Source organism: Centroberyx affinis, unplaced genomic scaffold, assembly GCF_046629955.1.
Source record: "Centroberyx affinis isolate AG114_WGS23_722 - 3 ecotype Tasmania unplaced genomic scaffold, CSIRO-AGI_Caff_v1 ptg005255l_1, whole genome shotgun sequence".
In the NCBI taxonomy this organism is placed as follows: domain Eukaryota; kingdom Metazoa; phylum Chordata; class Actinopteri; order Beryciformes; family Berycidae; genus Centroberyx; species Centroberyx affinis.
Genome location: NW_027282616.1, coordinates 121,988 through 148,748, shown reverse-complemented (window position 1 = coordinate 148,748; position 26,761 = coordinate 121,988). Strand labels below are relative to the sequence as shown.

At 42.3% G+C, this 26,761-nt stretch overlaps 1 protein-coding gene across 2 annotated transcripts in view; it reads right to left on the bottom strand.

Annotated features, from left to right (window-relative positions):
• Positions 1-2,731: 2,731 nt before the first annotated feature.
• Positions 2,732-26,761, bottom strand: part of glra1 (glycine receptor, alpha 1) — a 135,634-nt gene continuing 111,604 nt past the window's right edge. Inside the window, exons 9-10 of one of the 2 annotated variants that reach the window (XM_071546409.1) lie at positions 23,929-24,075; positions 2,732-3,019 (exon numbers count right to left, since the gene is read on the bottom strand). In XM_071546409.1, the coding sequence (XP_071402510.1) occupies positions 2,732-3,019; positions 23,929-24,075 (435 nt within the window). Of the gene's footprint in view, positions 3,044-23,928; positions 24,076-26,761 lie in introns of both variants that reach the window. The other variant, XM_071546410.1, reaches the window with a different exon arrangement.

Genomic DNA, 26,761 nt, shown 5'->3' with positions numbered 1-26,761 from the left:
CGTCAAACACGACAAAGAAAAAACACTTCTTTGGTTTTGGTTTTCAAAACCAAGTTGGACCGGGGCTGAAACATTTTAACAAGAAGAAGAAGAAGATTTTCAGCTAAATGGCGTCCTCATGACGACCAGCAGTTTATTCACACTGGTACTGAAGTCTTAATATGTTGAGGATTTGGTGGGAAAAGGGTGTCAGTGACATTTTGGCTGAAAATGAGCATTATAATCATTGGAAAGCTCTTATTGAACTCAATCTGATGGTCAAAACAGCACATTTTTAATCAGAAACAACTGTACTTAAAGGTCAAATAGCTTTTTATAGAATATGAATTATATAAGTATAAACTATTCCTACGTCATGCTTTGAATGGAAAAGATGTAATCAGTTAAAGTTTTGTTTTTGCTCTGCTGTAAAATTTGGAAAATGTCACTTAGGCCCCTTGCGCTTTAAACCCTCGATATGTAAATTTCCGGTGAAGTAAAGCAGCACTTTTGGCTGAGTAAACGACGCAGGCGTGACGAGGAAATGACCATGTGCAGAAAGAGAGGATAAAGCTATTACTACAAGCTACTATCTACTTGAATCTCTGCTCTCGATCAGTTCTGATGATGACTGGCTCAGAGGTGAAGAACTGACTTCATGCTCAGGAGCTGCTTGCTGCCGATTTTAACCGGACAATATCTGTGTATTGGCTGCTGTGTGTGGCTGTATCTTCTCCATACTTTCCATATTTACCATTAAGCATCAGGGACTCCTTTTAGCAGTTAGCATTGGGATGTATGAGACAGAAAAAATAAATAAATAAATGACCCACAGCAAAGTGATGCTTTTGAAATGGAGGAGCTAAAAGGAAGGGGAAAAATAATTGCATATATTGATCATTGCATAGAGAAGCCTGGCGCAAAGCAAAAAAACCCCAAAACTGTTTCTCCAATCAAACCCGCCAACCTGCTGAATGATCAAATCCTGTCCAACATGGTTATGACGAAATATAAATCCTTTGACACGCAAAAAAAAAAAAAATGTGATTACACTCCGTGACGATGTGGCTTTTTTTTTTTTTTTTTTGCACAAACGATAAAGCTAAGTTCGCGAGCTACATCAGTGCATGTGAATGATGTCGAATGGGAATGGTTTACAGTTAATTAAGGTACAATAGGTGTTATTATCTGTATAATTCACTACATATGTCCTCTCAGCTGGGGACGGGGAGGGATGGATGGGGAGGGGGGGGGGGGGGTAGGGGGTGGGGTCGTCACATTAAGGCGGGGTCAAAGCAAGGAAGCACTAATAAGATGTAAACAGATCTATGTTTCAGGTACAGTCTCAATTAACACAACGAAGGAAAGCCAACAAGGATCTGTATGCTCCATCCAGGATCGAGTCACTCTTCCGTCTTTTTTTTTTTTTTAAGTCAATGAAACCCAAGATCAGAAACCAATATCTTAGTAAAAAAAAAAAACAACAACAACAGAAGAAGCACGTGAGAAGATCAATCGATGCAACGATTGACGTCAAATCGTCCCTCTTCCTCCAGTCGAGAGGTCGGAGCTGCAAACATGTTTACTTGGCACATGAATTCAAAAACAAAAATACAACAAAATGCAATATGAAATAAATTAAGGACAGGTAGAGGAACACGTTGACCACAGCTTGTATAAATGAGATATTTCGTCTTCTTATCTTCAGCGCCGCTCGTCCAGGTTTTTTAATTTTTTTTTGTTATTTTTTTTCGTGTCCGTCACGTGGGCGCTAGCTAGCGGCAGCAGCAGCAGCAGCATCAACCCACGCGAAATCTCATAGTGTCTCTGCAGTCCGAGGTTTCGGGGGGGAAAAAGCGTCGACGAGTGCTTGCAATACACGTTTGAAGCAAATCTAGATATATAGGACGCGTGATCCTTGCATCGCTTTATTTAATGGAAGCACCGATCCGCCTTCGATCCTTTTTTTTTTTTTTTCTCCCCCGTGAAAAATCCCCTCGTCTCCAGATGCCCCCCGCCTTTCGAAATAAAGTTTATATTTTTTCCATTTATGATAGATATATGAGTATATTACAGTGCTGTATGCTTCTCGCCCGTCCCCACCCCCCTCCCCACATCATTTTTCATAGAATTATATATATCTGTCTTCAAGTTGTAACACACAAAAAAAAAAAAAAAAATTCAAACACAAGACCCTTTACAAGACCCTCGGCTTCGTCTCCTCTCTCTTTCCAGTCCGTCAGTTCCCGGCCGTCGATTCCCCACACACAGTTTGTCGGGGCGTACCTGCAAAAAGTCTTCGTGTTTACTTTTTCATTTTTCATCTTTTCATAAATATATTGCCACATTCATATATCATGCATTTTACTGCATTGCTATTGCACTGGTCCGGATTATTCAGGAGGTGTGAAGAGACAGAATGGGGGCGGGATGGGGCAGGAGAGGAAAAGAAGAAGAAGGGATATCAATAAATATCTTAAATAACGTCTGCTGGAGGGGGGCAGGGGTGGGGCGGGGGGGGGACTGCCACAGAAAGCGACTTAGCCTTGAAGAGGAAGACAGGAAGACAAGGAAAAGGGGGCAGGTCGGTTGTGGAAGAAGGGGGCAATGAATATCTCCTATGGACGTCGTCTCTCTCTCTCTCTCTCTCTCTCTTTCTTTCTCTCTCCCTTTCCTTCTCTCTTTCCTCTTTCCCCCTGTGTACATACTCTCCGTACGTTTCGCCCTCCTCCTCCTCCTCCTCCCCTCTCGACTACTGCTTGTGGACGTCCTCGCTGCGGATGATCTTGTAAGTGATCCAGTAGAAAATGTTAAAAATGAGGAAGACGAGCGGGAAGGCCACGCGGGACACCGTGTCGATGCGCTTGGCCCGGCTGACGAACAGCTTCTTCATCTCCTCCACGCTCTTCTCGGGCGGGGTGGCCGAGGCCGGGGCGTTGTTGTTGTTGCCCTTGATGGCCATGCCGTCCTTGGCCTGCAGGCAGGCGGGGCCCATGCCGTAGCCGGCGAAGCTGAAGCGGCCCTCGCCCGTCTCATCCTCCTGCAACACAGGCCAACACTCAGGCTGTTAGGAACCAGAAAAAGACGTTACTGTTGGAGGTGTGCGTGTGCTGGATGCTGAGTGTGTGTGTGTGGGTGTGTGTTGGAGGTGTGTGGGTGTGGGTGTCGGAGGATGCTGAGTGTGTGTGTGGGTGTATTTGTTGGATGTGAGTGTGTGTGATTTGTTTTGTATGAGGTGTGTGTATGTTGGAGATAAGTGTTGGAAGTGTGTGTGTTGGAGGTGAGCTTGTGCAGGTGTTGGAGGTGTGTGTGTGTGTTGGAGGTGAGTAATCATAAGTGTTGGAAGTGTGTGTGTGTTGGAGTTGTGAGTATGCGCAGGTGTTGGAGGTGTGTGTGTGCGAGAGTGAGTGTGTGTGTGTGTCAGAGTTGGAGGTCAATTCAATTTCAGTTCAGTTAATTATGGAGGGATTTGGACATGAAAACCAAATATTCCAGACAGTTTGAAATGAAAATGAAAGGTGCGAGACATTCCAGTGTGTGTGTGAGAGAGAGAGTGTGAATGTGACTGAAACCACTAATTTAAGTTTCACTACTTTCACATTCCCTTAAAGGAAAATACTGGTGTTTCTCTCTCTCTATAATTTCCTTCCCTGCACCTTGACTTTAACATTAAACACCAGTTCCTTCTGCATCACTGCCAATGATTTGGGTTGAATTCCTTTAAATGATTCGTCACTTCACTGATAATATCAAATTTAAAACAAAAAGGCCGTGGAGCTAATACAACTATCGCCTAATTCAATCTGTAATTTAAAGGGGCAATAAGTAAAGTTTATACTGTCCCATACCATAAAATGAGTAAGAACGAACTCAACAACACCAGTATTTTCCCTAACAGGTTTATTCCTATGCAGGTTGAGTGTGTTCCATGTTTTCTACGATCATGTATTTTCTCTTTCTCCATCTATATCAATCACTATTATGACAACTGGTGAAGAGAAATGAACATTCATGTGTATTTGTATAGATATATATATATACACATAGTGATATTAAGATAAATCACTTTTCTGTGATGTAGGAAAAAAAAGGGTCACTTCACTTTTCACACTAGTATCTAATGAACATCAGTCATGACATTTAGACAGATATATACTGTAGATTTTTGTTCATTTCTCTTCACTAATATAGGAAAAAATATTGCATCACATTTCACAGTATCACACCAGCACCTTATAAACATCAAAACCATGACATTTACTGTGCTGGTGCTTCAACAGAGAGCATAGTTTTCCAATGGTCAGTTGTGGCTGATTGTCATTTGGATAAATTGCATTGATTGAATTGATCCACCTGGAATCAAAGATCATTGAGCTGGAGCCAGAAGTCCACATACATCCTCACTAACATTATTACTTTCCCCTGTAATAAGTAGTGTAATGCATTAGTACTTCAGCTCCAGTAATATCTCAGTCTGATCAAAACAATTAAGCTGTTGCTTTTGTTACTCCCTCAACACATCAGTTTGACGAACTATCCAAAAACTGCATCCCACCCCCATCTTCCTAGATTTGTTTTTTTATAATTAGTCTTCTTTTCAGCTGAAACTAGAACTTAAGATGAGAAAAGGTAGAAAAGTTTATTTTTCTGGTAGAAGTTTTCCCTCTACTTTGATTTCCTCCAGTAAAAGGACGATGGGAACATCAAACACAGACGCGGTTTGGTTTCCTGATCGTTCACAGGAGAGAAACTGACTGATCTGATTTTAGAAAGAAGAGAGGAGGAGGAGGAGGAGGAGGAACGGAGAAGTAAGAGAAGGAGGAGAGGAACCAATTAGCGCTCCCAGGCAGAAATAAGTAAAGAAAGAATATCACTTTTGAAATGAGGTACTGAGTAAAACATTACTTAAACTGTGTAGACGAGGATAAATTATGTGAGCCCAACACTGATCATAGCAGAGTTTGGGGTCAATTCATGAATTAACTCATCAATTTTGAATTTATAAAAAAAAAACCTACAGGAAACAGAATTGGAATTGAACTGGAATTTCAGGAAGTTTAATTTAATTCAATGAAATTCTGTGAAATTCCAAGTTTTTTGTTTTTTCTTACCACATGTCTGAGATTACACATAGTGTTATATATTATCAATACTGAGTATCATAAAATGTTAAAGGAACCTTTCAGCTGGTATTTGACGCAGAACATGAAATGTAATCCATACATTATAACTGAATGTTTTTGATTTGTTGAACTATCTTTTATTTGATTCATAATGTTTTGATTTATAATGTTGTAATGAGTAGAGACAAACTCTCTTAAGCCCTATTCGCACGGACTAGTATTACCTGGGGACCTCTAGTAATTTGTAATAATTGCGGAGGTCGTCTGTGATCTTAATCCTTGATCTTAATCCTGTGGGAATCTGCCATGTCCGTAATTTGTAAAGTAAAAATTCCACCGCAAATTACCTACCATATTTCGCCAAACACAGAGGTCATGTGATAATATTAGTCCCGTGTGAATCGGCATCTCTGTGATTTGGGGTCGTATTTTTATTTTTTATTTTTTCACGTTTTTTTGTTTTCTCCGCGCCTTTTTTCTGCCTCTCATCCGGGGGATAATGTCAGTACATTCGAGTAAAATACAGACTTCGCTTATCCCGTGCAAATGTGCCGCATAAGACACAGACATGGGGGGGGGGTAATTTCTAAATCACATGAGGTCCCCAGGTAATACTAGTCCCGTGTGAATAGGGCTTTAGAAGTGGAATTTCATGGAATTTAATTCTGTTCCAATTTCAATTCCAACTCCAGGAACTGAACTGGATTCTCCATTCAGCTCGTGAACGGCCCCAACACTGATCACACTACATCACCACTGAGCAGGACTTGATTTCTCCCCTTTATAAAGGTCACAGATACAGACCGGAGCCAAACACCGCCGGCTACAACGAGCTCATTTATCATCTGTCCCGTCGGGGGAGAGGAGGGCATATGGATCAGATTGATTGACATGCGCTGTAGTCAAGGTTAGGGCGTGCGCCGCGTTTCAACCCGAACACGTTCAGATATTGGAAATCCTATCTGCACCGCCCTGCCTTTTCATTATAGGAGACACAATGAATTCCTTATCTGGTTCAGAGACTCCAACACAAACACTGAGATGGGCTGAGAGACCGTGGCCATGAGTGTGTGTGTGTGTGTGTGTCAGGGTCATAATTTAACAGGGGCTCGGGACAAAAACACCCTTCAGAATTCATAAAATACCCGTGAAATTAAAAATGAACGGATAAAAAAGCCCCCAGTAATTAGGGCCGATGTTAAAAATTGACGTGTGAGTGCAGCTACTGTCCCCCGTGGGCCACCGTAGGTGATTCGTAGGAGTCCATGACCGGGCGATTTTTTTCCCAGTGCGTTCGGGAGAGAAAATGAATCGTTTTTTTGATCAGAAAACAAGCGAGTTCACAGCCTGAAGCAGGAGAAAATGTCGGCAGAAAACAGAAAACACCGACCAACACTGAGTCAACAAAAAATACAACAGCTACTGTGAAGATGGACCAGCTGGGGACAGAGTCTTCTGGAAGGCCTGCTGCCAGTTTCCAGCAGTGGGAAAGAAGTAAAATCTTAGCAGTACAAATTGAGTGTTTATTTGCCAATATGCAATGCAAATGTGTAATTTCACAGTTCAATAAAATTCCCCCTGAAAACGACCAAAATGCCCCGAAAAATCAGATCAATGAGGCAAAAAATGCCCTCTGAAAAAAGTGTTTTTTTACCCTGATGTGTGTGTGTGTGTGTGTATGTGCTTGTTTGTAGATACTGCATTTGTGTGCATTTGTGTCTGTATGCATTTGTATCCGTGTGTGTGTGTGTGAGTGTGTATACGCGCGTGTGTGTGTGTGTCTGCATGGCCTTGTGTGTCTGCATGTCTGTATTTATGTGCCTGCATTTGTGTGTGTGTGTGTGTGTGTGTGTGTGTGTTAGACCACCAGGCAGGAATCCATTTTTAGCGCCCATGTCCCCGTTCTGTCCTTGTCTCCACGACATCCCATCTATTACTGTTAATACATGTACACACACACACACACACACACACACCTCTGAAACGCATCCACATATGCATACGTAGGCATGACTGCATGCGGGTATGCATCCCTGTGTGTGTGTGTGTGTGTGTGTGTGTGAGAGAGAGAGAGAGAGAGAGAGACTAACCTTCTATATGGGAGTCAGGTATGTGTGTTTGCATGTCAGTGTGTATATCACCATCCTTTCCCATGCAGGCCTGTGTGTGTGTGTGTGTGCCACTTCATCCCTCCATACCCCCCCCGCCCTCCCACCCCACACACACACACACACACACAGCCTCTGCACATTAGCCGCCATGCTAGCCGACCTCTGGCCGTCCTTCACTGACGCTGCTAAACTATTACAGATGCTCTGCTTTATTCTGCCTGCCATGTGATTAATGTGGAGGAGGAGGAGGGACGTGATGAGGAGGAGCGATGAGGAAGGGGGGGTGGGGAGGTAGGAGGGACGTGAGGAGGAGGGAGCGATGATGAAGCGGAGGGAGAAGGAGGGGGGACATGAGGAGGAGGAGCGATGAGGAAGAGGAGGGAGGGACGTGAGCAGGAGGAGTGATGAGGAGGGGGAGGAAGACAAGGAGGATGGAGGGTGGAGGGAGGAGGAGCGATGAGGAAGAGGGAAGGAGAAAGAAGGAGAATGGAGGGAGGAGGAACGATAAGGAAGGAGAGGAAGACAAGGAGGAGGAGGAAGGACGTGAGGAGGAGGAGCCATGAGGAGGAGGGGGGGGAGGGAGGAGGGGGAGAGGGAGGAGGAGCAATGAGGAAGAGGGGGCAAGGAGAAAGGAGGAGGATGGAGGGAGGAGGAGGAGGAATGATGAGGAAGAGGGGGTAGGAGGAGACAGAGGAGATGTGAGTCGTTTCATTCTTTCTTTCCTTGTCTTTCATTCATTCACTCCAGAGTATCTGCTGGTCCTTACATAGTCTAAAAAAGTCTTCAATTATTTATATTTAGGGCCTTGAAAAGTATAAAAATGTCTTCTATTCAGTTGTTAGAGGGTGATGTCACTTGTTACAAGGTCAGTGTTACAATCTGCATCACATCTGCTTCACTAATCACAATTAAACCTCACGTCCCTTCAGGAATACATGTTTTTGTCAACATAGTGTATGCTAAAGTGTTAGCATGAAGCCTCCTATCACTCACCATAGTGTATGCTAAAGTGTTAGCACGAAGCCTCCTATCACTCAACATAGTGTATGCTAAAGTGTTAGCACGAAGCCTCCTATCACTCAACATAGTGTATGCTAAAGTGTTAGCACGAAGCCTCCTATCACTCACCATAGTGTATGCTAAAGTGTTAGCACGAAGCCTCCTATCACTCACCATAGTGTATGCTAAAGTGTTAACATGAAGCCTCCTATCACTAAACATAGTATACGCTGAAGTGTTGGATGGTCTTTGTGTCTATATTCTCATCACTTAACAGCTAAATTGACCAATGGGACAGTCTCCCTACAACTTGTGTTCCTTATTCTTGTGTATCCTTATTATTTTCCCGTTCTCTTTTTTCTTCTACTGCCCAGGACATTCATTAGTCATATTAAAACAGAAAGAGGCTGGTTTTGCTAGAATTGTTTCTTTATTTTTCTTTTAAATTGGTCTTAAACTCAGTTCCAGGCAGCAGTAAAACAGTCTGCCTGCAGAGACCCTGCACTCCATCGTTTTGATTTGCCGGCCCGGATGATTCCTTACATCCAGGCCTAATTAGAAATTCCCCCCATTAAGGCAGCAAGGACTGGGCTTTTATACTCACTGGATGGAGGGAGGGAAGGATGGATGGATGGATGGAGGGAGGGATGGATGGAGGAGATAAATAGTTGCAGAGGAGTGAAGCTTTGCCCTTTGAGTCGGACCAAAGCAATTTATGGCCTTGCGTCGGGGATGCAGCTCCTCCCTCCTCCCTCTATCACTCTCCTCCATCCTCCTTCCCTCACTCCTCCTTCCCTCATCCCTCCCTCCCTCCATCACTCTCCTTCTCCTCCCTTTTACCCTCCTACCCTCCTCCTTCATTTGCAAGTCTGAAATAAAGTGGTGTGAGGGAAAGAAGAGGAGAGACAGAAAGAAATAAAGATAGGGAGAATGAAAAATAGAAAGAAGGATTGGACAAGACAGAGGAGATGGAGAAGGAAATTGGGAAATAGAAAGATAGAGCGACAGAAAGAGAAGGAGAATTTAGATGGAGAGAGAAAAATGAGTTAAGAAAAAGGGGGAGAAAGAGACCGAGAGAGAGAGAGATGGGAGAGAAAGAAATATAGATAGAAAAAGATGGGTAGAGGAGGAAAGAGAAAGAAAAAGATAGGGACAGAGGAAAAGAGGCAAAAAGAAAAGGATGGAAAGATTATGAGAGACAGCGAGAGGTAAAAAGGAGAGAAAGAGATGGGTGAAAGAAAGGGAGAGAGAGAGATAAAGATGGGAAGGGAGAAGGAGAAATAGGGAGATAGAAAAATGAGAGAGGGGGAAACAAGAAGAAAGAAAAATGCAGAGAGAAAGATTTAGAGAGCGACAGCAGAGGTAGAGAGAGAGTGATGGAGAAAGAAAGAGGCAGAAAGTGAACGATGGAGAGAGAGGGGGACAGAAAGAAAGAGATGAGAGACAGAGATGGAAGAGAGAGAGTTGGGGACAGAAAGAAAGATGAGATGGAAGAGAGAGTTGGGGACAGAAAGAAAGAGATGGAAGAGAGAGTTGGGGACAGAAAGAGAGAGTTGAGAGATAGATGGAAGAGAGAGAGTTGGGGACAGAAAGAACGAGATGAGAGATTGAGAGATGGAAGAGAGTGAGATGGGACAGACAGAAAAGGAGAGAAGGGGTTAGGAGAAAGGGAGAGAGATGCAAAGGGAGGAAGAGAGATGAGAGAGATGCAAAGGGAGGAAGAGAGATGAGAGAGACAAATAGATGGAAGGGAGAGAGATGGGCCAGAAAGAAAGAGAGATGGAAGGGAGAGAGAGAGCGAGTTAGGGGACAGATAGAAAGAAAGAGAGAGATGGAGAGAGAGAGTTGGGGACAGAAAAAAGAGCGAGGTTGGAAAAAAGGGAGAGAGTGAGTTGGGGACAGAAAGAAAGAGATGAGAGAGATGGAAGAGAGAGAGTTGGGGACAGAAAGAAAAAGAGAGGTTGGGAAAAAGAGAGAGATGCAAAGGGAGGAAGAGAGATGGAGGGAGAGATTAATAGGGAAGAAGAGAGATGGAGAGACAAAAAGAGATGGGAGAGAGAGGGTGGACCTCTTGTCTGTCTCATCCATCATGCTCTGCTCTCTGGACTGATGTGTTTGTGATGTGATGAATGGATCAGATTAGCAGGAGACAGCAGCTCCTCTCTCCTCTGCTCTCTCCTCTCTCCTCTCCTCTGCTCTCTCCTTTCCTCTGCTCTCTCCTCCTCTCCTCTGCTCTCTCCTCTCCTCTCTCTGCTCTCTCCTTTCCTCTGCTCTCTCCTCTGCTCTCCTCTCCTCTCTCCTCTGCTCTCTCCTCTCCTCCCCTCTCCTCTTCTCCTCTCTCCTCTGCTGATATCTCCCCTGGATTCTTGTTTCAGAGACCCTCATTTACATAAAACACGCTCTGCCATGTGTCCACGCCAACTAACGCCCGCATCCGTCTCTCCTGGACGAGGTCCGGGGGAATTTCACGGCTCGCGTTGCGCTTTATGGTTTCCCCCACAAAACCAATTCCGGCTGAACAGTGAGGAAGGAAAATATATAAATATATAAATAAATATATGTTCCTCTTTTCTGATTTGTTTTCTCTTGGATTCGTTTCAAGCCGTCCTCCATCCTCCATCCTCCCTCCTCCCTCCCACCTTTCCTCTCTCTTTCCCCCTGTTTAAGGTGATTTAAGGCTGTTTAGGATGTTTCAGTATCAATATGTCAGCGATGAGTCGGTCTGGTTGGGCTGAAAACAAGATCTTGGATTTGGAGTGGATTCGGTTTGAAATATTTTTCTCTTTTGCTCGACTGATATGAGTTTTTGAAGGCCGATACTGATGATTTTGCTGTGATTTTCAATTTTGCTGTGATTTTCAATTCCTCCATCTATACTAATCTGTGTTCGACTACCTTGGTCTGATCCATTTCACAAGTGGGGAGGGGAGAGGGAGAAATTCAAAGTTCATTGTTTGAATGCTAACTGGTGTAAAAAAAACAACAATTTTTATGTTGATTTTCATTTGGAATCTGAATTAATTTTGAATCTTCCAATCAGTGTCGTCCACCTCTGATAAGATGGAGGTTCCTCCCTGAACACAGCTACAGGAAAAACAGTCTGTAAAACCTGACATGAAATTTTGTTTTCTTTGCACATTTTCTTTATTAATTTTAATTCATTATTAATTTGTTCAAAATGTGTTTTGGAAATTAACTTGTCATTTAAAGGCAGTAATGTCTCCCAGAGTTTCTCTACCATTGAATAGATGTGGTGGGTCAGGGCTAGTTTCTGGGTTTCAGTGGAGAGTTTTAGTGTCCCATGATGCTCTAGATGCTGTTTCAGAGGCTTTTTCATTCTGATAATAAGAAAATTCTGGGGCAAACACTGAATACTTAAATATTTGGCATGAAAATAGTCAAATTTGAAGACATATCAGCAGCTTCGGCCTTCAAAAACCCATATCAGTCTAATCCTAATGACATCTCTCACTATTATCGCTAAATATCTCGTGTTGTTATTTTTATCTCCATCTATCCCTCCACCCACCGATCCATTCATCCACCCATCCATCCCTGCTTTTCTCTCTCTCCTCCATTTGTTTCCACTGGAGTCCTGCCTGCATTAAGCATGGTGTGTTAATGTCTCTCGCTCATCAAGCCGCTGACCTGGAATGATTATCCACATGATCTGTCGCTGTGTTCCTCTCCTCCTCCTCCTCCTTCTCTTCCGGCTCCCAACACTTGATCCCGATAACAGCGGGAGCCGCCATGACACCTTTAGCGTTTGTGCGTTAAATCTGACATTTAAATTTAACTTCAATTAGGGTTCAGTTCAGCTGAGAACAGGGTTAAATTTAGTCTTGATATCAGACTTTTGCCTTGTGGACGCCTCCAGAAACAGACCCAGGACCTATTAAAAGACTCCAAACCATCATTTAAGATAATAGTTTGGTCTTACATTTCAATAATAATAGTAATAATAATAATGAATTTCATTTGTAATGCACTTTTCATTCAAAACATTCATTCAAAGCCTTTTTAAGCCTTTTTAACTGAGGATCAAAAAAAAAAAAAGTAATCTTATCTAATCTTGTCTTTTATTTTTAATCAGAGTTATGAAAAAAAAGATCCATCCTGATGAAAGCTTCTTGCTGAGACGTTGGTGTCCTTAATTAAAATGTCACGAAATGAGAGTTCAGTGTGCGGCTACACTTTATTTTTTTAGGGATTTTATTTATTAATTGCAGTTCTGACTAGTTGGTGACTGTGTGTGTTTCAGAAGTCCCACTCCTTCCTGCATGCCTGCTGAACTGCTGCAGCACTTCCACTCTATCTAGGAGTTGGAAAAGGATGGAACAAGGAATTGTTGGAAAAAAAAATCAGGGTTTGCTCTCTTTTTAGTAGTCGGAAGTTACGAGGATTGGTTTGGTAGCCGGCAGTGGTGGAGGAAGTACTCTGATCCTTTACATCAGTAAAAGTACCAATACAGCAATGTAAAAATACTCCATTACAAGTAAAAGTCCTGCATGAAAAATCCTACTTAAGTAAAAGTACATAAGTATTAGCAGCAAAATGTAGTTAAAGTATTAAAGTAAAAGTAGTGGTTTGGTCCCTCTGACTGATATTTTATTATATATGACATCATTAGATTATTAATACTGAAACATCGGTGTGTAAGCAGCATGTTACTGTTGTAGCTGCTGGAGGTGGAGCTAGTTTGAACTACTTTATATACAGTTAGCTAGTTTAGTCCAGTGGTTCCCAATCTAGGGGTCGGGCCCCTCCAAAGGGTCACCAGATAAATCTGAGGGGTCGTGAGATGATTAATGGGAGAGGAAAGAAGAAAAAACAAAGTTCTGATACACAAATCTGTTTTCAGACTTTTTCTCTAATCTTTGATTTTTGCTGAAATATTGGATCATTTGAACATTTATTGAAATGAAACCATGTGAGGTTTAGAGGGAAAAATCACTATTTGGTGGAGCTGTTAACAACTCATAGACATCTGAAATGTGACCCCAACTACACACTGCTTTTTGTAAGACGTCAAAAGCCAAAAAGGTTGGAAATCACTGGTTTCATCTTTAACAATGTGTTGTATTTTAAAAGCTTGTTATATTATCCATTGTGTTAAATCTTCATCTGAAAAGTAACTAAAGCTGTCAAATAAATGTAGTGGAGTAGAAAGTACAATATTTCCCTCTGAAATGTAGTGGAGTGGAAGTATAAAGTAGCATCAAATGGAAATACTCAAGTAAAGTACAAGTATCTCAAAATTGTACTTCCCTACAGTACTTGAGTAAATGTACTTAGTTACTTTCCACTACTGGTAGCCGGTAGAGAGGAACTACAGTTTTATGTTCTGTCCAAAATATTAACTTTGAAAGAAGAAAACAAGAAAAACTTGTTTTCAGCTTGACTAACATTCATTTTTGAGTGTATCCAGTGTGTTTTGAAAGGGTTTCAAACATAAGCCCAAGAAGTCGAAAAACTTCCAGTCCTTGTAATGGAATTGATGGAATCGATTCAAAATTAATTCAGATTCCAAATTAAAATCAACATACATTTTTTTTTTTTACACCAGTTGGCATTCCACCAATGAACTTTGAATTTCTCCCTCTCCCCTCCCCACTTGTTGTGAAATGGATCAGACCAAGGTAGTCGAACACAGATTAGTATAGATAGGCCTAAATCAGAATTAATTAATTACAAATTAATTTAAATGAAAGTTTCAATGATTCCAGAGCCAGGAGTCGACTCCAATTCCGTTTATTAGTAGAATCGATTCTCAGTCTCGTCTTGATGGAATCGAGAATCGACTCTTTTTGGAGTCGACTCTCCATCCCTAAAGTTAACAAGGTGTTCACACAAAAACAGTGATATTCTACTTCGGTTTTACTGTGTTATATTCCAGAAAGAACTGTGTGCAGTACTGATAGATGCAGGATAAATACATAAAGCAGTACTTCTACAAAGGCTTCCACTCTGTCAGTTTGGTGTTTTGTTTTCTAAGCAGGAAACTGAGTCTGCTGCAGGCCACTTCACCGCCAACCTGCCAGTCCCAACATTCAGTTCAGTTCAGTTCAGTTCTTTAGGCCTCTTAATCCCCCGACTCTCTTATCTGCCTTTTGTTCACAAAGCTGCTGAACAGCCTCAGAGATCAAGGCGTTTAGAGCCCCCCCCCCCCCCCCCAACGCCTAATCACGGCTAACGAGCTGATTATAGTCGATCAATCAGGACCTCGGATTCCCTAATAAGGCGCTGTCATCGTTAAACGGCGGGGGGGGGGGGGGGGGGGGTTCACATCTCTCCGGCCACTTCCCCCGTACATACATCTCTGTTCCCAGAAGGCCGAGCGGCCCAAAAACAGAGCCAGCTGCAGGGAGAACATCATCTTAAAGCGCTCTGGTCGCTCTCGGCTATTTCCTCCCTGATGCTGCTGAGGTGGAGGAGGAGGAGGAGGAGGAGGAGAGGACAGTCATCAGGCTTTAGTAGTTTTGTGCCTCCGGGCCAAATGAAACACGGGTTAATGTGTTTTTTTTTTATATACTGGATGGTATCTGGGAGACGTAATGTAGGCCAGTTATTTTTGATGCATTCGACGGGAGCGATTGCGCTCTTGTTTGGATTCCCACACGAGTAAATCTTCACAAATAATTAATTTTCTTTAATGAAATCCTTCCTTTGTCTGAAGATACGGATTTGTATTCTACGCTCTAAACTTCAGAAAGCGTATTGACGACTCGGCCGGTCCCGTTTGAAATAGAAACAAAAGGCAGTAATGTTCGACTTCCCTTTGATTTCTAAAGTGGCCTCTCTCTCTCTCTCTCTCTCTCTCTGTCTTTCAGTCCCGAGAGCTCGTCTGTGTTAAACCGGCGAGCTCCTGCCAGGCGGGCCTATCCTTCAAGGATGAGTGGTGCTATTGATCTGATCCCTGTGCAGTTCCCCCGCTGGCCCAGCAGGGGGGGATGTCACTCTGCAGCCGCCTCAGCTCACAGAGGAACTGTGAGCCGAGCTGCAGTATCCGTCTGTCTGACGCTCTCTCGCTCTGTCTTTCTAATTAGACAGGCTTCTGAAGCAGGTAGCCTCAGTCAGATCGCTCCCTCTTTCTCTCTTTCTTCCTCTTTCTCTCCCTCTCTCTCTCTCTCTCTCTCTGGACGATCAGTGTCACTAACGAATCAATAAAGCGTCAGGGTGGAAACCACAGAAATCAGCACAACTGGGACTGCTGCTGCTGCTGCAGCTACCTGCACTGCAACGACAGCTTCACTTCCACACAGCCGGCCAAAGACAAGCAGAACTACAGCATACAGATTGTATACAAGCCAACACAGGGACGGAAGAACAGCAGCACAACAGCTTTAATTCTGAATTACACATCGGGTAATTCCAAGCCAAGCAATCTGATTGGTCAAAGACGCTTGCCAACTGTGCTGACATTTCCCGTAAAGCTTGATTATTGCTCGCTACGGCAATTCTTCCGCTTAGCGATCTTTCTCGTTTTCTTTCCTGTTTTTAGTTCTTATACGACTTCAAAGAAAACTTTTCAGAGAGTACACATGCTTTGTAACCGCTGTGTAAAAGCCATAATCCCCTTTGGGATTTTCTTTATTGGGATTATAGAGACTTCGGGGCTCAGCTGCACCTCGTACCTATACATCACCGGTTTACCCATAATCACAGCAAACACAGCTCCTCCTGGGTGTTACGGCTCTAGTCCAACACACTCCCAACACAGTTATCATACAGAACTGGTCGATAACACGTTCCAACCTTGCTGATAATTCCCATAAAATACGACTAGCTGTGCTGCATTGTTTACTAATGCCAACTCATGTGGTAAACAGAAAGCTAGTTAGCGGTCTTTATTGTTTTCACTGGTTTCTACTCACTTCTTTGAAGAATGGCACATATGAATCAATAAAAAAATCAATACTAAAAATCGATACTCTTGTAACCTTTGAACATGATAGAAACATGATCACAAACCTTCCTTTATCCGTATGCTTGCCTGTTTATTTATACCCCTTTTTCTGTTTGTTTTGTCTTATTTTGTTGTTTTTTTAATCACTGTAATCTCATCATTGTAAATGAAAGCCGCCCTTAATGATTTTTCAAGAAATAAATTACGGTTTGAATATGTATTGGTAACTGTTGCATAAAAGCCATATAATCCCCTTGAGGGGCGTCACTGTCTCTGGGTGTCACTGCTGTAATCGAACACGTTTCTGACGCAATTTTCACATCTTCAGCAGTGTGATGGAGCATCAGGTTTTCCGGTAAAAAACCCGGTGAGACTTGCCGTACTGTTTCTATTGTAATTCCACTGGGGAACGAGTTCCATTTGAACACGAATAAAACACGTTCTGTTGCATTCTCAAGGTTTCAACACCGGCCATCCCATACTGCACTGCAAAAAATGACAAGCTGTCCAGTGACTTTATCGTGTTTCCAGACTTACCGAGTTTATTTTATGATATTTTTAGTCAAATTATCTCACTGCACTGGCAGATAATCTTGCTGGTTTCAATAAATTTCACTTGATACATGCCAATATGACTTCTGAAATCTTGAAACAAGACAATTTCAGTTACATCGTCCTGAAAAAAAAGTAAAATTTGTTGAAACCGGTAAAATTATCTGCCAGTGCAGTAAGATGATTTCACTAAAAAACATAAGCTTGATAAATCTAGATACAAGATGCAATTTGTCAGTTTTTGCAGTGTGTTTACAAACGAAAGCAGTTTGGTACGTCCTCTCTTTCCTCCTTCCTTTCCTCCTTCCTTTCCTCCCTCCTCTCCTCCCTCCTCTCCCCTTCTCTTTGAGCGGGATGCGTGGCGAGCGGACTGCGGTCGGTCGGTGGTGTTTTATTGGTCGGCGCTCGGTTGTGACAGTTTCCTCCGCGGCGGGCTGAAGCCTGACTGATAGCCCTCTCAGGCCGCGCCGCGCTGTGGATCACATTAGACTCACATTAGAAGGACCGGCCAGAGAGGTTAATTAAGAATGGGTGACGCCCGAGGACTGCAGCTCTCTCTCTCTCTCTCCCTCTCTCTCTCTCCATCACTGGGTTTATTTCATAGCAGAGCAGTGGGGATTAATGCTGATGATCTTATTGAGGGTGCTCTACTTGTAATAATGCATGGTATTCATTTGTTTTGCATTGTGCCTGAAACAATGTAAGACCTGAGACTGCTGAGACTGAATTTGAATCTGGGAGAATCTGGGAATCTGAATTTCTGGGAGCAGTTTTTAAATTTATGACCACCCAAATATAACAAAGGATACAAATCTTTTAACAGATTTTTGTACCTTGGATCTCAGCCTCCTGTTTGAAACATTTGGATAAAAACAAACTGCATGGTTGTTGATTTAAGCCTCCTGCAGGTGAATAACTCATGTGATTAGCTAGTGATGCGACTTGCACATATGATTCATTCTTTAAATTTGTTGATGAAGACACTGTATCTCTATCCTTTATTCATCCGCTGTATTATTTTCTATACATTGGTTGTTGTAATCTTTTTGTGGTGATTTTTGTGCTCACTACTCAATATTTGTCTTATTCTTTATCTGTATCTTATTCTCTGCTGCTGAGTCATTAAACTTTCCTCTAATCGAAGGTGATATTTCCACTTTTAATAACATTTAATAACATTTGGTCAATTGGTGGATCCATATTGCCCCACAGTGTCATGACTGGATATGTTTTATAGGCAGCCCCAGGCAGAGAGCAACTGGTTCACCATATAATAACCAAAATTCACCTTCCGCTACATGTGATGGGCAGAAAATCCCTAATGAAAATAATTATTCAATGTAAATGATTGGCTGTATGTTCATCTACATCGACCCCCCCCTCCAGTCATATGAAATAAGCAGATAAAAACGTCAATAAATGACATGAAAATTATGTGAAATAGGCGATGGGCCATTTAAATTCACCTCCTGCCACAGGAAATGAGCAGGAAAAAAACCCCTCCCCATTAAAATAAATTAGATGAAAATTACATGAAATAAAAGATTGACTGCACATCAACCTGACTTCACCCCTCAGCTAAAAAAAAAACTCCCTGATAACCCAATAAAAAAAATGATATGAAGTAAAAGACTGACCAGACATTGACCCAAATTCATCTCCTGCTACACGGCATGAGCAGAAAAATCTCCTGTTAACAAAAATCAGATTATGTGAGATAATGAGACTGTGCAGTAAACCTGAATTCACCTCCTCATCTTGTGAAACGAGCAGAAAAAACTCATTGATAACGAACTAAATGCTATGAATTAAAGTCTGGCGAGATTTTGATCTAAACTGAGCAGAACAATCTCCTCCATTAACCAAAATAAAAAAATCATATGATGTAACAGACTGACGACCTAAATTCACCTCCCGCTTCCATGATATGAGCAGAAATAAACTCCCTGATAACAAAAAAAAAAAAATTATGTAAAAGATTCGACATCGCAGATTTGGGTCAATCCCGAGCCAGCGCTGCATGGGATGTGGGATCCTCTAGTGAGCGAGGGGTGAGAGACACAGAGAGAGAGAGTGGTGTGTGGAGAGAGCCAGGGTAGAGAGACATACAGAGAGAGAGAGGTGTGTGTGGAGAGAGCGAGGGTCGAGAGACACAGAGAGAGAGTGGAGTGTGGAAAGAGCGATGGTTGAGAGACACAGATAGAGAAAGTGGTGTGAGGAGCGAGCGAGGGTCGAGAGAAAGAGAGAGCGGTGTGGAGAGACACAGAGAGAGAGAGCAGTGTAGAGAGAGAGAGAGCGGTGTGTGGAGAGACAGAGAGAGAGCGGTGTAGAGAGACAGAGAGAGAGAGCAGTGTAGAGAGAGAGAGCGGTGTGTGGAGAGACAGAGAGAGCGGTGTAGAGAGACAGAGAGAGAGCAGTGTAGAGATACACAGAGAGAGAGAGCGGTGTGTGGAGAGACAGAGAGAGAGGTGTAGATAGAAAGAGAGAGTGATGTAGAGACAGAGTGAGAGCGGTGTAGAGAGACAGAGAGAGAGCGGTGTGTGGAGAGACACAGAGAGAGTGGTGTATGGAGAGACACAGAGAGAGTGGTGTGGAGAGACAGAGAGAGAGAGGTGTAGATAGACACAGAAAGAGAGAGAGAGCGATGTAGAGACACAGAGAGAGAGAGTGGTGTGTGGAGAGACACAGAGAGAGAGCGGTGTGTAGAGAGACACAGAGAGAGAGCGGTGTGTGGAGAGAGCGAGCGAGGCGGCCGGCTCGGACTCTGATCCACCTGAAGTGCAGTGGCAGGCTGATCTCTAGCCTTCACCTATTACAGACTGCTACCATCACACAGCTCAGGGGATTGGGGATTATAACAATGGGATTTAGGATTTATATTTTTTGGAGCTTTTTACCCCCCAACCCCCCCAACCCCTCCAACCCCTCTAACCCCTCTAACCCCCTCTACCCCCCACTCCCTACCATCCTTTCAGTGACTGGGGCTGATGTGTTTTCACTTACAGACTGTACAGACTGTACAGCGTTCCTTTAGTTCAGTGGGTTTGTCCAGGCGAGAGCAAATGAGTCTCAGTCCTCCTACTACAGGGAACCACCACAAAACGCAAGGGATTATGGGTAGAAGGAGACGGACGCAGGTTCCTCATGCTTGGAAAGCCTAGCGGAACAAATTGAAGTCCGGACTGATGACTCATATTCAGCTGTTTATGGCCAGTGAATCATGAGGTTGTAGTAGCCCTTAGAACTTTCCATTATAGAACTAATGAGCCACATGTATATAAATAAATAGGCCCATCTTTATACTGTGAATGCTTTTTTATTTGTATAGTATGTTACCTACTTAGGTGAACTATACTTAAATATAAATTAATTGCGTTTTTTTATAACGATGAATCAGGATTAATCAGGATTTCTGGGTTATATATATATATATATTTTTTCTATTTTTTTCTTACTTTGCAGAGATTTCATTGGTTTTTCCATGATCACACCTATGGGTGGGACCTATATCCATTCTGTAAATGAGGAACACCTGAACCTGTCTTTTGATTTATTGCGAAACCTACCTGACGAAGAGCCCATGAGGCCTCGAAACGTTGTATTTTTTAATGTAGAATAAAGTAAGCAAAATATTAGGAGTCTTTTTGTATTTGCCTAACCCAAACCTAATCCTAATCTTAACCCTACACCCAAATCCTAACCCTAAAATAGGATGTCACCTAGTTTGGATGTCCCCACTGTACAGGATTTTCCTCATCGTTCTATCCTTGTGAGGACAATGGCCCTCACAAGTATGGAAATACACGAACACACCCACACACAGACACACACACACACCCACACACACACAAAAACCTGTCAAACCCAATCAGGCAGCCTCCGTCATGGCAGGCACGAACACATGCCCTGCGACACCCAAACTCACGGCACCCATGAATCCATTCATGCGTGAACACCGGAGTATAGGCACAACCTCTCTCTCCTCACACACACACATACACACACACACACACACATACACACACACAAATCCAGGGGGTTATGGATTGTTTACTGCAGGCTCATAGTTGGCTTTCTTGTGGGTGTTTGCTTTTTTTTTCTTGCCCACACACACGCACACAAACACACACACACACACACACACACACATGAAAACACACACACACACACCACCAGCTTTTACCAATGCCTCCGCCACAATCAACCAGCACTTCAATATTCCCTGCAGGGCTGACAGCTTTACTACTTATTCAATACCGAGGCCTGGGATTGATGAATTCAACTGGACAGATAAAATTGATTGATTAAATGCTTAAAAGACAGAAGCAGCGGAAGAAAGTAGAGGAAGAAAAAAAAAAAAAAGAAAAGAAAACTCTGATGCCTTCAACAATCCTCCAGGGAAAATCTGACAGCACGCTTCCTCCTTTTCACTAAATATATCCAACACGCTTGTGAGGAATTAAATGAGAGACATATTCTGAGGCCCTCGCTTCATCTTCATTTTATGAAAAGTAATGTTTTTTTTAGGCGCAGTATGCACACAGGTTTTGTGGTATTTGTTTTAGACTTCACTGCCACGTCAAAACTAAGAGAGACGAAGGGCGTTGATGTGATTACCGTGTTGAAACACCGCTGTTTTCAATCTAGGGGAGCAAAATAACAGGTTTCAGCCTGATTTATAATGCATGGCACCGCTCTAAACACACACACACACACACACACACAGGCACGCACACACATATAAATGAAGATTCCCGCACGCAAAATTAATCTCTGCAGTGTCTTTTATTTTTTGTCGACGTTTCAAGACAGGCATATAAATGTCTTGATAAGAGGCTCCTACCGGAACGCCGACAAGAAATAAAAGACCTTGAGGTGAATTTTGTGCGCAGGAATCTTCATTTGTTTTCTATGGGCTGATTTGATGTGGATCAGGCATCTTTCCCTGCATCATTTTGAGGAGTGATTATACGCACGTTCCATATTTATCATAGGATTTACACACACAGATGCACACATACATATGTACATAAATACAAACACAAATGCACATTCACAGACGCAAACGCATTTGTTTTTACCAGAAAATATCCGACGCAGTTGTGAGAAATTAAACAGACATATTATTATTATTATAGGCTGACAATTCATCTTCATTTTATCAAAAGTAATGTTTTGTTTTTTTTTTCGTTTTGAGACAGTCAAAACTATGCACACTGGATTTCACATGGTAATTGTTTTAGACTTCATTGCAATGTCAAAAATAAGAAATGTTATTATCATGTTACACTGCAGTTTTCAATCTAAGGGCCAAAACAACAGCCTGATTTATAATGCATTTTACCCCTCTACACACACACACACATACACACACGCATGCACACATTCATATATACATAAATCCATCCACACATAAACACACACACACACACACAGAGAGACACTTTCCCAAACACACACACACAAAAAAAAAAAGGTTCTAGCACTCGCATCGGCTGTATCTTGTAAATGATGCATTCCCGCAAACAAAAGTTTCGGAACCGAGGGAGAAGTTTTCTTTCTTTTTTTTATTTATTTTCTTCTTTTTTTTTTCTCTCAACACCGTGAATCCATTATGAGCCGTGTCTCGTGTGCCTGTTTGTTCTGCGGCTGTGCCTTTAATCATGCTCGATACTCCGACCCCATGAAACATTCATGTGCTGTGTTGTGCGCCTGTGTCGGGTGATGAGCACCACACAAAGCTAATATCAAAACACCGAGAGTAAATTTTTCAGAGGGTCCGAAAGGCTGGAGGAGACGGGATTTCATCAAAACTGCATCGGGGTGTTTACAACGCCGGTATCGTCTGCTCTCAACCTTCTCCTCCTCCTCCCCCCCTGAACAACAACAACCACCCTAATATGTTTTATTCTGTTAAAAGCGTTAAGGTGGCCCGGCTGCAGAGGACTCCACAGCAGTAGTAGTAAAAACATTTGTGATTTAAACCATTTGTCTCCCTCTCTTCTGCCTGGCCGGTCGAACACCACAATATGAGTCGAGGCTCGTGTGTGGAATCTCAAATGTCAGACGGAACAAATCGAGGAGCGCCTGTGTTTGACCACTGGAAAACAGAGCCTGTCTGGTTCGATAACAGCAACGCCTTGATCCTTTTATCCCAAAGGTCCTCTTTCCATACCTACTCCACAAAAACAGGCCTTTTGTATCCTTCCCCCCCGAATGCATTTTTAAACAGCTGGAGGAGAGAATGTAAAAGGCCGATATGGAAAGACCGAGGGACCAGAAGAATTAAAGAGTTTGATTCCAAAATGCTGTGAGAAAACAGATATTTACTTGAAATTCATCAGTTAAATATCTCTAAAATGTAGAGAGTCTGGTCTGTAAATGTGTTCAGTGGTGGAAGAAGTACTGAGATATTTTACTTCAGTAAAAGTAGCAATACAACAATGTAAAGATACTCCATTACAAGTAAAAGTCCTGCATTCAAAGTCTTACTGAAGTAAAAGTACATAAGTATTGGCAGCAAAATGTACTTAGAGTATCAAAGTAAACGTACTCATTATGCAAACTGTCCCCATTTAGAGAGTTATATTTTTCATACATTATTGGAATATTAATACTGATTTATTGACATACATGTACATGTAAGCAGCATTTTAAAGTTGTCAACGTGAAGCTAATCTTAACAATTTAGCTATACTTTTGGGTAGTCTAATCTATAACAATGCTATTTTATAGTTATTTTATAAAGATGATCAAATGTCTTAAATATAAAATATTGATCTGAAAAGTAACTAGTAACTATAGCTGTGAAATAAATGTAATGGAGTAAAAAGTACAATATTTCCCTCTAAAATGTAGTGGAGTATAAGTACAAAGTAGCATCAAATGGAAATACTCAAGTAAAGTACAAGTACCTCAAAATTGTACTTAAGTACAGTGCTTGAGTAAATGTACTTAGTTACTTTCCACCACTGAATGTATTATAATTTGTCAAATGAGGCCTTGAGCCATGTATTATCCTTTAAAAAGCACCATAATTTGATTTCATTTTGTGTTATCAGACATTTTGTGAGGCAGTGTCACCTTTCTCACATGCTGAATATCTCATTTTGGAATAAAACTCTTCAATTCAAGCTGATATCTCTTTTGTAGAGAGACCAAGAGGCGAAACTGGTGTGAAGGTAAAAAAAAAGCAGAGAAAAGAGAATACTAACACAAAATCTATAAAATGTTAGATTATATTACAGATTGTATTCACCTTCATGTGTCGTCGCCTCCTCCTGAAGCGCAGCAGCTCCTTGTGTTGGCGGGCGATGAAGTTGACGGCGGCGTACTCCAGCAGGGCCGAGAACACAAACAGCAGGCAAACGGCCATCCAGATATCGATGGCTTTTACATAGGACACCTGAAGGGGGCAGGGAGTAGAGGGGGTCAGAGTCATAGTATACAGACTGTAGAGGGGTGTCACAAATCTCCCAGACATCATCGAGGTCCATGGGAGAATTGGCTGTAAGCAAATAATTAAATACAATAACAACCAGCTAGAAACAGAGAGCGAGCAGAGTCAGCTTGTTGTGGTGTGGCTGTAGATCCATTCAGTAACGTTCTCAGTAAAAGTGAATAGTGTGATAAGGTAGATTTGTTTCCAAATGTAGGTTACTGTGACACAGTAAACTGTCTTGTCTTTAGCCCTAGTCTCTACTCCAAAACATGAAGAGTTGTAGCTTGAGAAGAGTCAGCTCAGTTAACCTGAACAAACTGTTAGCTAGCTAACTAGCCAGCAAACACACTGATGTTAATGTGAACATGCTAACGCTAGCTGCTACTAGATACGTTAGCTAGTGTGCTAATCAGATGTGTTGACAACAAGACAGTGATGGTTAGCTGACCAGATACAGTCACAATCACAGCTGTTGCCCTAGAGTTGAGGACCTCCAATATGGCCGCCAGAGGGTGTACTGGGTGCTTGGTGTACTTGATGCAGGTAGAAAAAAAACGTATAAATGAACTATTTATAGTTGTTTTGTTTTTTTTGTTTATTTCATGAAACTACAATAGCCTACTTGTAGAAACAAAATATTTTTTTTATCTCAAAATTGACCAATCCAGCCACCATAAAATCTTGATTTTAACCTGTGGTGATTCGCCTTAACCTTCATTATGCTTTCTGTTAAATTTAAGAAATCTCAATTCTTTGCAGGTGCGATGATTCATTCACCAGTACACAAGATCTGATGTAATTATCCCTTGTGCTTTTTATGAGCGTCGCAGATACTTGGCTTGGATGCTAGAGGAATGAGGAATGAGGAAGTGGTGGCAGCGGGTATGTTGTTGAGGACATGAAGTGGGCTTCTCCCATCACAGATGACTTGAATTAGACCCTTGACACCTCTTATCGTATGTTAAAGTGCTGAAAATCAGAGACGCAGGGCCTGCAGAGTATGAGCCCAGCAGGTGTGCAGCCTCTTCCAGATGTCGGTGTGTTTGGTAAAGGACGCCCGCGGTGAGGCGGAGGATGAGCGGGGCTGGGGACGGCCTGGCTGACGCTGCCAGGCTGTAATCACAACACTTAGACTGATAACACAAGACTGGATCCCCTGAATAACAGGATGCAGGGTGGCGGAAGCCCAGATCAGCGGTTCTTACGCTACCGAGACTCAAGAATATTTTCATTCCAACCAAAAACTACACCGATGCTGATTTCACTGATTAGTTCCTCCTCACTGGTTGAAGGAGTGTTAATCAGTGAAATCAGCTGCTGTATTGATTGGTTGGAATGAATTCCTGCAGGCTCTTGGGTAGAAACCTTGAGGAACCCGGGAGGGAAGTGGATGAGAAGCGCTCTCTCCTCCCGCCAAGGAGCCGCTGAGCACCATACTGATCTGTTGTCTCTGTCCATGTATGTTCATTTCAGTTTTAGTTCATTTTCAATGAGTGCTGTCTGTTGTCCGGACCTTTTCTGGACTGTCACCATCCGTTCAGCCAATTAGAGCCGTTCCTATGTTGTTGGTTTTTTTTTTTTAAATAGCAGCGAACACAATGGTACGTGCAAAATCATTGATTTTCCAGCCCCTCGTATCGATACATTAAAAAAAATTATTCATGTTTTAAACGGATTTAAACGTCCTTAAATTTCCCTCAAATCCCTTTGAATTAAATAGTTTTGACTCAATTTGTCTGCTGAGTTATCAATATAATGTGATGTACATATTAGACTACCCAGGTGGTACACAGCAAGTTGTATTTTCAGCTCTATTTTTAAATTTTCAGTAAATTATGTATTGCAATGTATTGCAATATGTATCGTATCGAAATGTATCGTGATACAATTGTATCGTGACCCATGTATCATGATATGTATTGTATCGTGAGGTCCTTGCCAATACCCAGCCTTAATTGGGATGATTGTAGGTTTTGCAGCTCAGTTTCTTATTGAAGTTATACTGTAGAGTCTGTTTCTTCTTGTTTCTATGAAGCAGCTCCGTTATGAGCAAAGCTTCCTGTTCTTCTGCCTCGCTGCCATGTTGAGGCTCAGGACAAACCCACAGACAGGAATCTATTCATCAATAATTAAAGTCTTTTCTGATGGATCAGTGTGGCCGCTGCCTTAACCTCAACTGCTCCACTGGTTGTACTGGGCAGCTGGACAGTGAAGAACAGTGGTTCTCAGCATGGGGTCCGGGGACCACCAGTGGTCCTTGAGGGGGTTCCAGGGGGTCCCCAGCAAATTGATAAATTGTTAAACTTCAGCATTATTTCATTTACAAGAAGTGAACACAATTAGAGAATGTAGAAGAATGACTGTTTTGATCATAGTTTCACTGTTATCTCTCTCTATGACTGTTATCTCTCTCTATGACTCTCTACAATGCAGATAGTCATACATTTCTGGACAAAATCATATCAAACAATAAAAATATTCTCTGATTTGGGTCCGAATGACAAAATCTCATCAAATTGGGGTCCGTGGCCCTAATGTGGACTAAATTAGGGGTCCTTAATATGAAAGTTTGAGAATCACTGGTGTAGAATAAGAGCATGTCAGTCAACTTTCCCTGGATAAATAAAGGTAATGTTCGCTCTCTTTCTGA